Raw genomic sequence first — 14708 nt, 5'->3', positions numbered from 1 at the left:
ATCATACCAGTGCTGAACTAGAGGTGTCTACAATGATGGCCGTAGCTTGAGAGATGCTGGACTTGGAGACCTCAATGGCTTGACCGCCAGAGGCCAAGGCCATGTCATAATACATCTGAAACTGTGACGATGCACTCAATGCCCTTCTTCTCCTGCTTGATGCTGTCAGCATGAAAGATACCTGAAAAGAAAGGCCAAGAGATGGAAAAGTGGGAAACTGATGGAGGGCTGCTGAACATTTTGATGGCAAGGACTGCATGTGAAAGAAGAGTGGATAGATTTACTGTAGACTTGGTGCTGCTCTCAAGGGCTTTTATGGTATTCTCCAAGTGTGTATCCTTAGGTGGAGCATCCGTGAATACATATATATATGAGGAGGAAGGAGCTCCTGTCAGAGCCAACTGTGGGAGAAACAGAGGGTGGACTCCTTGCTCAATTATCTAATATTTCTTAGTTCTAATTAGGAATTATATTGGCAGTATTCACATTTGACAATTGAGAGGATTGGCTGAAAGTCCACAAATAAAACACAGTACCTGAAGTGCTGACAGGCACATTTCTGGGGTATCTCCTCCTCCATTAGCGCTGATCTTGGAGATCTCTGACTTCATAACAGCTGGGTCTGTGGTTCTTAATAGCGGTCCAAAGTCTACAAATTAATGGAAAATATATACATATTTGGTCAGTAAATAATTTAGATTTATATTCATTTAGACTAAATCTGTTCACTTTTGCCAAACACGTGTCGCCCCGCCCACGTCAGCGGTTATTGGTTTATGATTAAGATGAGCTTATTGGTGTACAGATGAGTGACGATTTTACAGCTTATTGGTATAGAGAATTATGACGCTATTAGCAGGATTGGAATGCGGAAGTAGACACTCAGATTAATAAACTTTTAATATAAATTAAAAAGTGAATATAAATGTTGTTTTTGCATTTACTGTTGCATTTCCACAACATCCCGTATAAATACAAAGAGTTTTGGATTACGACGAACAGAATAGAAATAAATGGTCTACTCCCTCAACGGCTGTAGACGCTACCTCGGCATTACTCGCTGGTTGAAAATGACACGGCAATATTATGCGAAGTATGGTTACGTAGATAGTCATGGAGTACCTTGATTTATATATTCAAATTATATATACACACACACACATATATATATATATGTGTGTGTGTGTGCGTCGTGTGTGTAACTAATTGTCACCAGTCTCTGAACGTCACCAATAATATTCTGAACATTCCCTTGACCCCTACGAAAATTTACCATGGTTCTGCTACAGTAACTATAGTAAAACTATGGTGTTTTTATAATTACAGCTCACAGTAATTAATATGGCAACAAATATTTTTACTACAATAAATCCATGGTTACTTTTTGCAAGGAAGGAACTATACGGGTTCTAAAGAACTTGCCCAAAAACACCTTGTTACTTTCTGTTATTTGTTTTCTGAACTGCACTACTGAAAACCTCATTAATCCTCACAATCCTGTCACAACTAAATTAAGAATCCATTATGAGCAATGTATAGCACATGATGTTACCATCAAATATGAGAAACCTTAAAGAATGATAGACTGATGTAAATGACTGAAACCTGTTGTCATGCACGTGTTTTCCATAGCTTTTTTATTAAAACATTATACACTGCAAAGTTTAACTTTAAATGAAATCAATTAATACATCAAAACCAGTTGATCTCAGTCCATTCTCTATTTCCCTTCAATGAACTTACACAAATGTGTTTCATGCCGCAAAAAAAAAAAAAAAAAAAAAAACCAGTCCTTGGAACAAAATCCTGTGTAAACAAAAGCCCAGAAGATCACCACGCCGGCCTGTACCCTAGTGGGTTAAACTTGAAAAAGGCTCTGCACTGCAACCATTCCCTGATGCTGTACATCCGTCTGAACTCGTTCCGGTCAGGAGACAGGAGGACAATTCTTCCAGTTGGCCACAACTTATAGTGTAAAGACAAAATACATGAAAGATAATAATAATAATACAAAAAAAGTTTAACAACCTTCTACTACAAAATTCAATTGGAGAATGAGCATTAAACGGGGAAATCTTACTGTCTAGCCAGGCAAACTGTGCCGCTTTCCGAAAAACTTCGGAGCACATCCCTAAACCATCTGCAAACCAGAGAAAGTGACAAATATGCAGAGTCACCTGCCGACAAAATAACTTCCCTGAGGATTTCCAGTGGAAGCTGTTGAATCAAAAACATACATAGGTTTATTTATACATGTATATAAAAGTTATTAAACATTATATAAACACTGACTACAGACAACCGTGCTTTAAAACTCTCATTAAAAACTCTATAGATTGTTGTCACAACTGCATACTCATTATTTTATAATAACACTAATAAAATGTTAATATATACAATACTGTGCAGAAGTATTAGGCATGTTAGTATTTTCACATTGAAAAAAAGTTTTAAGCCAATTATTTACAGTTTTAAGCCAATTATTTATATCTTTTGCTGTTGTGTGTCAGTAGGATATATTAGTTTACATTTCCACACATTCATTTTGCCATTAATTGTATTAATCCAGTGATATATTTGTATATATTTGTATGCATGATCCACATGAAGATCTTTTACATTGAATATGAATATTTCTGTCTTATATGGTGAACAAAATCCACATTAGATCGCAAACAGAAGTTATTGAAAACACTCGCTGCTGTCTGAAAATGAATTAAGCTGAAATGTTTTTAAATGTCTTTGATGCTGATGTTAACTGATAGCTATATATGAAATAATCCACAGTGCTGACCAATATAGTACTTGTACATAATACCAATTTCACATCTGAACAACTATGTAGCTGTAATAACTAAAATACCTCTGCATGTACACACGTAATTATTAGTTCTTAATGAATGTATGTGCACAAATAACCTGCTTTGCTGGACTCTGCCTGAAGACATGGTGAATGGTGAAGTTCTCCTCAGTGGTTGAGCTCTAAAAGAACAAATGTCAAGAGGTAGGTATATTGCTAGATATAGTACAGAGTAATGTTTCATGTAGCAACATTCAAACAGCTACATACATTTGCGGAGTGAAGCTGTCCAGGAGAACAGAACAACACCACCTCCTGATCATGTCATCCTGAAAAATAATAATAATAATAATATACACACAAAAATCATGCATGTCTGTTCAAATAACTTGATAAATGTGATGCCATACCTCTGTAAAATCGAACCTATGAACTAAAGCCATGTACAGAGTGTACTGTTACAATCCACAAAGAACAATAAAATTAGCAATTTATAACAATTATTAACAATTTATCAATAATTATTAACAATAATTATTCAAATTGAACGTACCATGGATAAATGATCGAACATCGCATTTCATATTATAAGATATTTACACAACCACTTTTACTCACCTCAAGCTATCAACGGAATAGCGTTATTACTCTGCTGCTGTAGTTGCCACCGTTCTGTTTGTTTCAACGCAAACTGCCCCCTGCTGGCTCGGAGGAAAATGTCAAAGGCGGGGAAAACAAATATGGGCGGGGCGACACGTGTCGCTCCGCCTCGAAGTGTCGCCCCGCCCCATCGTCCAGACTGCACTCTGGGGTTACTCGATATTTTAAGTCACCATATCACAAAGCCTTTATTATGATTCGTTTTGCTTATGTTTCCTAAGATATATACTAAGGCAGCAATGCATGTTTTTTTTTTTTGTTTTTTTTTACAGGATAATTTAACAAATGTTGGTAATAAATAAACCTATAATAAATTGAAACAGTTCAGTTTAATTAAAATGGATAATTTTACTTAATATTTTTATGTGCTATATGCTGTTTTTTGCACTCACCTGGGTCATTAAACGGCACCAGAATGTATTCAGATGGTTCATCTTGAGTTCCTTTCTTTTTGTCAATAATGCTGAAGGCGATTCTCTTGGCCTCTGCAATGTCGTCTCCCATGCTGCCTGTGGTGTCAATCACAAAAGCCAGCACTGCAGATCTCGCAATACCCATCAGCCTGATGGGGGAGGAAAAAGAGAGAAATATTTTGGTTAATGGATTCAAAAACAGATTTTTTTTCTTTTTTTTTTTACTGTCCTCAAGCATTTGAGTAGTGGTGTAGAGAACCGGTTGTTAAGAGAACAACTCCTACCTTTGTAAGTTCTTTGCAAATCTCTTAAAAGTTTAAGAAGGTTTGTCTTAAAGGGTTAGTTCACTTCCGAGAATGAAAATGCGTCCAACTTCTACTCACTGTTGAAGCTTCCTATAGGTGTATGTGACTTTCTTTTTGCAGAATAATCCAATCGAAGTTGTATTAAAGATTATCCTTGCTCTGCCAGGCCTTTCAATGGAAGTAAATGGGTGTTTGTTGTCAACAGTACAGAAGACGTGAAATAAAGTGCGCTCATCTGTAATAAAATGTCCCTCACATGGATCCGGGGGGTGAATAAAGGCCCCCTGTAGCGAATCCATGCATTTTTGTAAAATAAATATCCAGATTTCAAATGCAATAAACACCTTTTTTTCAGATTGGCTGACTGTGGGGAACCAGAAGACGTACAGGTGGATGTCGTAGTATGTCAGCACTGCGTAGTTCGCTACAGAGGGGCTTTATTCATCTCCCGGAGCCGTGTGAGGGATGTTTTCTTACAGATCCGTGAACTTTATTTCACGTCTTCTGAACTGTCGACAACAAACACCCGCTTACCCACATTGAAAGGCTTGGTAGAGCAAGGACAATTTTTATTATAACTTCGAATGGATTTTTCTGAAAGAAGACAGTCACATTCACCTAGGATTCTTCGAGGTAGGGTAGAAGTTGGACGAATTTTCATTCTGGGCTGAACTATCCCTTTAGGAGGAGTCTATCTCCATACCGGAGGTAGTTTTGGTTTCCTATAGCTCCACGGATGTCCTCTAGCAGCTCCATTGTGGCTTCAGCTGCCAGGTTCACAGCATCCCTGTGTAGATTAGCATTATAGGGATGGCTCTCATCTTTACTGATCCCACCTCGAGGATTCTGGCTACTGCTGAGATCAGTCTCCCCACCATGGCTACATTTTCCTTTTACACACATAAAAGACTAATAAGAGCAGTGTTGGGCAAAGTTACTTTTAAAAGTAATGCATTACATTACTGTGTTACTCCCTAATAAGTAATTAAGTTAGTTACTTTTTACGAAAAATAATGCATCATTTTTACTTATAAGTGTTGAATTGGATTATCGAAGGTCAGTAGCAAAGACATTGATTAATAAAATGGGATTAAATACATAAATTATATTGTATTATTTAACACATTTAATTATTAAATGTTTGTTTAATATTCTGAGTTTGCATTTGACTGTTTTTATTGATTTTGAAGACTTGCACTTTCTCACGATTTCTCTCAACATGGCAATACTAGAGCTGTCAGTCCATACATGGGAAACAAAATAACTAATAAAGCAACTCTTTTTTTCACAACAAATTTGAAAATTTGGATACTGCTTAATTTGAAGCCACTTCTTACCCCATGAACACAATATATCAAATAGATTTTGCTGCATTATGTAATAATGAAAGAAAAAATGTGCCAGTTTGCCACAACTTTACAACATCCGACAACATCCTAGTTACAACGTCATTTGAAAAAAAGTCCATGCTCAGTTGTTTACCCATACTAGGGCTGAACACCAAAACTTCATTTGGGTATGAATTGTTTTTTTAAAAGCTAATCTATTTACATAGTTAATAGGATTTACAAAACCAAGACTGTAAAGTTAGGTTAGTAACTAGTTGCTAATACATTTTGAGTTCAACTTTTTTTTTGCAGTATGTTTGCTCATCCATATATCTAGGTATGTCTCCTCACCTTCAGGTTTTACAGAGGAGAACAAGCCTATATATCCTGAAGTGAGGTACTTCCCATTCAGAATGGCCGGAAGCAGCTGGTTTGGACAGGTACCACTGGCACAGTCACTGCATGTTGGCATTTCAATGTCTGCACATTAACACATTTACATGCAAATCACAGTCATGCACTCAATTGACTTATTTGCTGTTTAGGAACAGTCAACATAGATTAATCTCACATAATATGATATGTACTCCCAAGTATAAACTCTAATCAGTTAAGCACCAAGTCATCTGTTTACTTACCTCCGGTTTTCATTAAAAATATTGATTATTAAGAGCTATTACACATGAACATTGGACATGTAAACACCAAAAAAATGGAGTAATCTCTTTTTTTTTTTACATTACCCTCTCTCATAAATCACACCCATAGCTTTATTTACCTGTAATATTCTCAATGTTGAGATCCGGACTGATGAGGTTGGCATAAGGACTTTGGTTACCTAATTCAACCCAGTTACTGTGGCTGTAAAAATCCTGAAAAAAAAAAAAAAAAATATATATATATATATATATATATATATCCATCTTAACCTTATATATATATATATATATATATATAATTTATTAAAAATAATAATTTATATATTTATATTCATTTATTTATTTATATACATATATATATATATATATACTCGCACACAGTGGTGGCCACAATTATTAAAACACTAGTATTTTCACCAGCTAAAAATGGTTTTAAGTCAGTTATTTCTATCTTTTGCTGTAGTGTCTCAGTAGGAAATAACAGTTTACATTTACAAACATTCATTTTGCCATTAATTGTAATCTAGTAAGATTTTTGTTCACACCAAATGTTAATTTAATTCAGTTAATAGAAGTTTTATGACGTTATTTTTGGCATATTTTTGGTAGGTTTCTTGAAGCATCTTTGAGATGTGTTAGTCTGGATTTAGTCTGTCTCAGTTTGTTCTGTTTCTTCGTGTTATTCCAGACAGACGATGATGATCAAATACCGTCCAAACCACTCCACCAGAATTTTTCTTATATTTCTTGTAAATTCATGTTACAAGGACTTAATAAGATAACACAAATATTTACTTGTGAATGCACCACAAATCATATCGCACTACTTCCATCTTAACCTTAACTCTTTTGCACAATATCATGCACAGTTATGTAAAGTACTTGTGTAGTCTGTTTTAGGTTATATGTATGTATAGTCAACTATTCTAGTATATGTACCCTTATGAAAGGAAAATATATTTACCAATACATTTCTTAAAATATATTGTGATATATTGTAATATATTTTTTTCCCTTTTTGTTTTCTAATATTTTATATGTTTGAATACATGTAATAATATATTGATGATACATATATAATATATTGCAAAATATACAAATGATTGCCGCTTTCAATATATTGAAATATATTGGGAAAAATAAATATATATAAGAATATATGCCTAATATATTACATGATATTTTCCAATATACTGCGATATATTTTTGTTTCATAAGGGTATATTAAGATTACCGCTTCAGAAAAAGTAAGCTATGTAGGTCTAAAAATTGTTCTTGCTTCTAGTGTTGTATTTTTATGATTATATTTATGTGTTATTATATTTAGTGTTGTATATTTATGATTATTTCTTTACCACCGTGGTCGTGCGAGACACAACATTTCATTCCACTGTATGTCCACACATGTAGCGGAAAGACAAAAAAGCTCGACTTGACTTGAGCAATTCTGAGGCAATATACTTGTGCAATGTCACTTATTCTGACTTATCTCCCTCTTGCTGACCTGCAGTGTGTGACACACTCGCCCCAGTGTTTCTCGGGCAGACTGAAAGTTGTCGGTGCGGACGTTCGCTTTAATGGCTACAATCCCCTGAATGATAAGGTTGCGACCCTCTTTGAAGGCCTCATTATTGAAGTGGTGTGGTGCGCTGCTCATGAAGTCCTGGTCCACAAAGCCATTCTGCTTGTAGATCTGATTCAGTGCTGTCCTGAACTTGGCCCCCGATACCTCACCTGTGGCTCTGCCCAGACACGCATGCAGCAGCTCTTCTGCTGATGAGTTCTGAGTTAAAGTGGGAAATTCAATTATGTGTCATAGTTTAGAAAAATTATTATCATATGTCTTTCATATTCAAGTGCACAGCTTTCATGCTAGTGCTGTTTTATGCCTCTGCTTGTACACAAACTCACCATGGGTTTGAAATCTCTTCCTTCTGATTCAGCCACTGCTTCACACACCTCACGGATCTTCGCCATTACCGCATTGTGAGTAATGGTCACATGGGTGTTTTCGTTTTCCCCAACTGAATAAAATGCCTGCACCCTGGACACTACTAGTGCGATCAGGGCCACGGTGGGCACCAATAACTTCATGATCATCTGAATTAAGTGTACAAATATTAACTTTCAGTAAAGCTGGCCTGTGCAACAGCACTAGTTACAGATATGTGAAAATAACTATGTAAGAGAAATTTTCATCAATCTTAGCAATGCATATTACTAATCTAAAATTAAGTTTTGATACATAATTAAGTACGTATTGTTGGCGATCGCTACAAATATACCCCAGTGACTTATGACTTATTTGTGGTCCAGGGTCTCACACAAACACAAACTCACATATATATATATATATATATATATATATATATATATATATATATATATATATATATATAAGTAAACTATTACTTTCATTAGAATAGGATGATCTAATATGATATGATATGATATGATATGAAAATATAAGACCTTCTTACCTTACACCAACTTGCAATTTGATTCTTTTCCTCCTGTATCTCCCCTTAATTGTGGATCCTTGTTAGTCTCTGATGACAAGTATATATAATGTCTTATCTCAGAGTGGTCAGAAGTTATCATGCAATCAGACCGCAGCAAATGATTAACCACAATGGAGGAATTACATTATTAAGACATGGCTGCCTTTAAAATATTGTTACATCTCACACAAAAACAAAATTATGAATCATTACTATAATAGCCAACATCAACTGTGAAATAACATCCAAAACTGTTATTATAAAACTAGAGCTGTAATAAAACTGAGTTTACGACTTAACTGTTTCTGGTCTGAAGCATGTCAGATAAGTTTATATTGGGTCAAATCCACCTTTGACCATACATATAAAAATTCTACATTGATTAATTTTAATTTACTTTATGAATGTATGAGCCTCGTCCCAGTTTATTATAATCTATAGAAACAACAATCACATTCTGCAATAAGATCAGACCTGTTCTCGAACACTGAGGCCCCCTGAAAGTTCAGTAAATTGCTCAGTCAGTAATATTATTGACTGTATTTCGTAACAGGTTAAATGAGATTCATACATTATCTTGAGACTTGCCAGGATGCAATAAGGAAATCCATATAACCTTAATTGGATTAATTAAATCATTGAATCAGAATTTACTTTTGTATTATACTATTACTTTATTTAAATTTGTACAAAAATGGTCCTTATTAAAATAAATAAATGAATAGTACTTTTGGAAAATACAGTTTTTGCCAATGTTCCACCGAGCTGAATTCTAAAGTGTAACCAGATTTATTTTTTTCATTATTTCATGTGAAGTTCCTTACATAACTGAAAATAAAAACAAATGTAGGAGCAATTTAGTTCCAATTATCAATCAGGTTGACAAAATATACATTTCTTTCGCAAATGTGGCAGATTTCAACCTGTCTTTTACATCACATGGTTGTTGAATCGCGCCCTGCTCAGCTCTTTTTACCTCATTTTTCAAAAAGTCAATCATTATTGTCTTATTCAGTGATTATATATCAGCAACTATGACCATGTCTCTCAAATAATTTAAATTAAAAGATCTAAGGATGTGAGCCAAAAAATAAGCCATACCATCATGTTACAGCAAGGTAATGAGATTTTCACACATTAAGAAGTTTTAAATCTACTGTGGTGATTATCTTGTCTGTATTTTGTCAAACCTTTCATTGTCTCTGCTCATTTATTTATTTATTTGGTTCCTCTGTGGCCTCAAATTGCTAATAAAACAATTCAAATGTATTGTTCAGCACTATTCATACATTTAAAAGACATACAATCTGAATACATACATACAGCTGTTATCTGTAGGCGAAACAAAATATAATAATTATGAATAGATGAACTGTCATGTGACAGAAAAACACAAAGATCCCACTTACACCTACAGCTTTTTACTGTTCTTCAACTGTGATAGACCCCACCTCTTCAAAACTACATACAAATGATGTAAGAGACACAGGATTGGAAAAAAGAGAGTGAAGAGCAAGAAGAAATGAGACAGAAGAAAGAAACTGAGGGACACCTAAAGATCACCTGAAGAAGATGCTCTGTGGGAGCACAGTAAACAAACTTCATAAAAGGTATGTTTCATTTTAGTCTATCCGGGTGCTGCTTTGTGAATAGAGGAACTAATGGCAGTGGCAGAGTAAAAAGCTTTGAACCGAGTAAAATCTTTGAACTTCCTATTTATCAAAGGATCCTTTAAAATGTCAACCCTGATAATAACAACAACAAATGTTTATTGCAATATATTTCATATATGGGTGAAAGAGGAAAAGGTGTTTCAAGAATCAACAAAATTGTAATACAGTAATAATATTGTGATACATTAATAGTGTAATTTAACTGTAACTGGGATTTATGTTTTTCTGATACATTTTTTGTTCCCTATGATTTACAGAAGAAACCCACTAAATTTCATTAACATTATTTATATACCAAAAAAAAAATATTGTTAAACATATTTAAAAAAAAAGAATCATTTGTGTTTCTTCACCGGATGGAGAGACTGCGGCAACGAGGAAAGCTGCTTTGTCGCTCTCCTTTATTTCCGTCAGGTTGAGCCAGAGGTGGCACTCCAGCACAACAAGGTTTGCCATAGATCATCCGATGGCCTGGGCCGTGACTTTCGTGGCGTGCAGGGCCATATCCGTGGTGCTGCAGAGGTTGTGTAAAGCAGGTTCATTAGGCCTAGACTCATCCAGGGAACGGAGTAGCTTTGCCCGGAACACTTGCAATATGGCCATGAAAACCACAGAAATGTAGGCTATGTCGGCCATGGCAGAGGTCATCCTGCAGGGCTTGGAAGAAAGGGCTCTTTTGCTTTTCCACCCCACAGCCAGGCGCGCCAATTGCTCATAGCCCTTCTCCTGAGAGCAGTCTACTGAGGTGAGAGCTGCAAAGGAAGTGCGTAGAGGGCGTGCCATGACTTGGTCAGCTCGTCATGAACCTCAGGGAAGAACGGGGCAGAGCGCTGGTGGGGGGCCTGGCGGTGTCCCGGCAGGTAACAGTCATCCAGCCTGCTGCGCGTCGGCTCTTTAGGGGGGGGGCCCACAGTTTTGGAGAGGATACGGAGAAGCTCGTCATCCATCCCTGCTCTAGCGTCGATGGGCTCTTGTGACGTCAAGTGGGTGGAGTCAGAATCACCTCTTGTGCCTCTTCAACGGTGAGAGCTCGTTCCTGCGAAGGCGTTCAGTCGGGACCCAGCGAAGTGAAGTCGTCGCTGAAGGAGTGAGATCTGATTTCCTCTGGCGATTTGACTGCTTATATAGCCACCCCTCCTCACATTTTGGCGGGCTTTGGCACGTTGCATCGCCACAGGCTCACGCAGCTACGCAGCGCTGCCATCGGTTTAACAAAGTTTACAGATTAAACCAATTGCAGTGCAATTGCACTGCGTTATTGAAAAAAGGCTTCAGTATTAAGGAAAAAAGGTGCTTTTCCCCATACGCAGTACGAGTGAAGAATGGCAAGGGAACTAAGAAAAGACTATGAAATAAAGAAACTAAGGCAAGACTAAGAAAACAAGAAACTAAAACAACACTATGAAAACAAGAAACTAAAACAACACTATGAAAACAAAGGAATAATTTGGTATCACACCAATTGCTAGGAAAGGGATGTATGCAAAACAATACTCGACGGTGTGTGAGAGGAAGTCCAGTGCTTATAAAGTGTGTCTGATGATTGTGCTGTGTGTGTAATTGGTGGCAGCTGTGTGTGATAGTTATCTGGAGAATGTGGTTGGTGCAATGGAGCATAGGAAATGTAGTCTAGGGAGTACTGTGTAGTGTGAGAGTCTGTGCTGTGGATGATGACCTCTGATGGTGAATAAACGGAAGTTCAATGACCAAATCATGACAATGTAACATGGAATTTGCATTAAATGACAAAAACATTAGGCAATCAACTGGCCACCTATTTCAAATATGCGATTGACTAGTAAAGTTGATTACAATTATTCACAGCATCAACTTAATTTTCAAAACATCTAACAAAGTGATTTTTGGCATTTCACTGAATGAAATGTGTTTTTGTAACTTCAGAATTTTTTAAGAGCAATAAATTCACTTTTTTGCAGCACTGCTCAATCTTCAGGGTGCCATCTGAAGATGTCACAGACAGTCGAATGACTGTCAGTTTTTTATATGATTTCAGAATGGCTTCTTTTTCATGTTACACTGAATGATTTCTGATAAACTGCATTTCCGGGACGAAAGTCCCCTGGTTATAACTGATAAGACATAGTCCTTTTAATATAACAAAGCCAACACTTAATTGAAAATGGCAAAAAAAAAACATAATGTTTTAACCTGGTATTTCATATGTTTATTTAAAGATGTAATGGCAAAATCAAAGTCCAGATATTTACACTGAATGACAATACAACACTTTGGAACAGTATTTCCCCCATATTTTGACGTTTTATTTTCACAAAAGTTATTTGAAATATGATAGTATCACCTTACACACACACACACACCCACACACACACACACACACGGACAGATTACAATACATATATATATTAAAATACAAGAGATAATTTAAAATCATATTTTACAGTATTACTGTCAAATATGGCACAAAAAAGATTAATGTCTGAAATTCCCTTTTTACAGTAACAAGATACTGATCAACTAAAATAGTAAGAAGGACTTTAAGAACATCCTCACTGATCTCTTAATAATAATAATAATAATAATAATAATAATAATAATAAAGAGAAGAAGAATCAAGGCAGACAAAAATCAAGGCTCAAAGGTGCCATGAAATACCACAAAGTTGTTGTTTTTTGCTCTTGTTTCAATATTGATTGTTAAAGTTATTAGTGAACAATGACTACATTTTAGTCTGTTCCTCAGGCAAAGCTATTTGACCTCATATGACAGGAATTTATCTTTGTGTGCTCCGAAAAATAAATAAATTCTTACAGGTTTGCAATAACATGGGGATTACAGATTCTGCCCTAAATAAAAAAAATTCTGTGAAGCAAAAGATGCTATTTGTAACATTCTCAAATCATGCTGATGAACATGAACATCTGTTTTTACACAAAATGAAATATTTTATCCACTGTATTTTTCTGTATTTCAGGAGGTTTCCTCTGAAGACCCATCCTTAAGTCTTGGATGAGTAAACATCTGTGTCATTACATTATAATTCAAATGAAACCGATTGCTCACTTTTCTTCTAAGACTGCCTTTCATCTTCCCACTGCCCTTTTCATGTTTCTAAGTAAATGTTGTTGTTACAGAGGAATTGTCGGACAGGCACTGACATGCTCATGTTCCCAATCGTAATCTACTTTTTTCAAGGAACAATGAGAACCATTACCATTCCTGAATGAAAGTCTAGTAGGTTTATATCCTCAACACCAAGATTTTCCTGAGGAATAATAACTGACAACTTTGACATGAATGGATGATGTAGGATAAACGAACGGTAGACATCGCGCAGTCATCATTTCTGCTTAAACACCAATTGTTATGTAAGTGTGAGATACATTCCTGTTTAACACACTGTGAAACTAAATGAATCTAAATCTGAGCACATTTATTAAGCAATATGCTAGTTTAGACACTGTAAACTACTGTTATATTGATTAGAAAATGAGTGCTCTTGATAAACTATGGTTCAGATTCAGTGGTGGGCAGTAATGGAGTAGCTTTACTTCGTTGCTGTACTTAAGTACATTTTTCAAGTAACTGTACTTTACTTGAGTAGTTTTATTTTGAGTAACTTTTACTTTTACTTCACTACATTCCAAAGCATAAAATCGTACTTTTAACTTCACTACATTTTATAAAACATATCGTTACTCCCTATAATATATCAAGTGCTCCGACACGCAGAAGCGGTGTCTGATTCATCATGAACGAACTGAGTCTTTTGAAAATATACTTTTAAATCGGATTGCAAATCGCACCAAACGATTCGTTTACGAATTAGAATGATCCAATTGCAGCCTACTGTCTATGGATTGCAGCTTTTCTGGAGTCGACCACTCGCTGATTCAAATGAACTGTTTAGTGCAAGTCTCCAGAACTAAGAACCAGGAGATCTTGTGAGTGCACGTGCGTCTGATGTTGCTAAAAGTAAGTTATTAATGTCTACATTTTGGTTTAATAATTGTAACTGAAAATCATATTTAGGTCAAAATTGTCAGTTGTTTGGGAACTAAATCCGTTGTAAAGAGTGATCTTTTTAAGCCCACTGAAATGCTCGAGTGCAGACGATGCAGACACATCAATTTTAGGTAAAAAAAAAAAAAAACTTCAAATAACACAGATTAAATACAATAACTAATGCACGTTCAAATTCCCCGCTGCCGTAATGTTAACAGTTTTATTAAAATGTCCTATGTGACGTCTGTTTTTATATTGTTTATCAACAGTAATGTTATATTGTTTGGATTAACGTCTCCGGTTACTGTCGTAACCTTGGTTCCCTGAGAGACGGGAACGAGACATGGCGTTAACGCCTTGGGGACTCCCTTCCTTCCTAACCTAC

The 14708-nt window shown here is 35.8% G+C and overlaps 1 protein-coding gene and 1 long non-coding RNA gene across 14 annotated transcripts in view; both read right to left on the bottom strand.

Annotated features, from left to right (window-relative positions):
* The window catches only part of vwa11 (von Willebrand factor A domain containing 11), a 55989-nt gene that overhangs the window by 32945 nt on the left and 8336 nt on the right, over positions 1-14708 (bottom strand). For 7 of the 12 annotated variants that reach the window (XM_052546088.1, XM_052546079.1, XM_052546080.1 and 4 more), the window contains 10 exons: positions 8646-8714; positions 8077-8265; positions 7670-7948; positions 6285-6378; positions 5858-5986; positions 4882-5068; positions 3853-4022; positions 537-649; positions 285-401; positions 8-181 (listed from right to left, as the gene is read on the bottom strand). In XM_052546088.1, coding sequence (XP_052402048.1) covers positions 8-181; positions 285-401; positions 537-649; positions 3853-4022; positions 4882-5068; positions 5858-5986; positions 6285-6378; positions 7670-7948; positions 8077-8265 — 1452 coding nt within the window. In that variant the 5' untranslated portion in view covers positions 8646-8714. The remainder of the gene's footprint in view (positions 1-7; positions 182-284; positions 402-536; positions 650-3852; positions 4023-4881; positions 5069-5857; positions 5987-6284; positions 6379-7669; positions 7949-8076; positions 8266-8645; positions 8715-14708) is intronic. The other 5 variants (XM_052546081.1, XM_052546084.1, XM_052546085.1 and 2 more) reach the window with 5 other exon arrangements.
* On the bottom strand, positions 1621-3846 carry LOC127949143 (uncharacterized). Of its 2 annotated transcripts, XR_008152259.1 has the most exons (5): positions 3211-3846; positions 3071-3129; positions 2920-2982; positions 2081-2217; positions 1621-1965 (listed from the first exon to the last, which is right to left on the bottom strand). It is a non-coding gene; the product is annotated as an uncharacterized LOC127949143 (long non-coding RNA). The 2 variants fall into 2 exon arrangements; XR_008152258.1 differs by having other exon boundaries at positions 3071-3846.

The sequence above is a fragment of the Carassius gibelio genome, chromosome B1 (genome assembly GCF_023724105.1).
Source record: "Carassius gibelio isolate Cgi1373 ecotype wild population from Czech Republic chromosome B1, carGib1.2-hapl.c, whole genome shotgun sequence".
NCBI lineage: Eukaryota > Metazoa > Chordata > Actinopteri > Cypriniformes > Cyprinidae > Carassius > Carassius gibelio.
The sequence above is the reverse complement of the archived record's forward strand: the minus strand, read 5'-3'. Positions and strand labels throughout refer to the sequence as shown.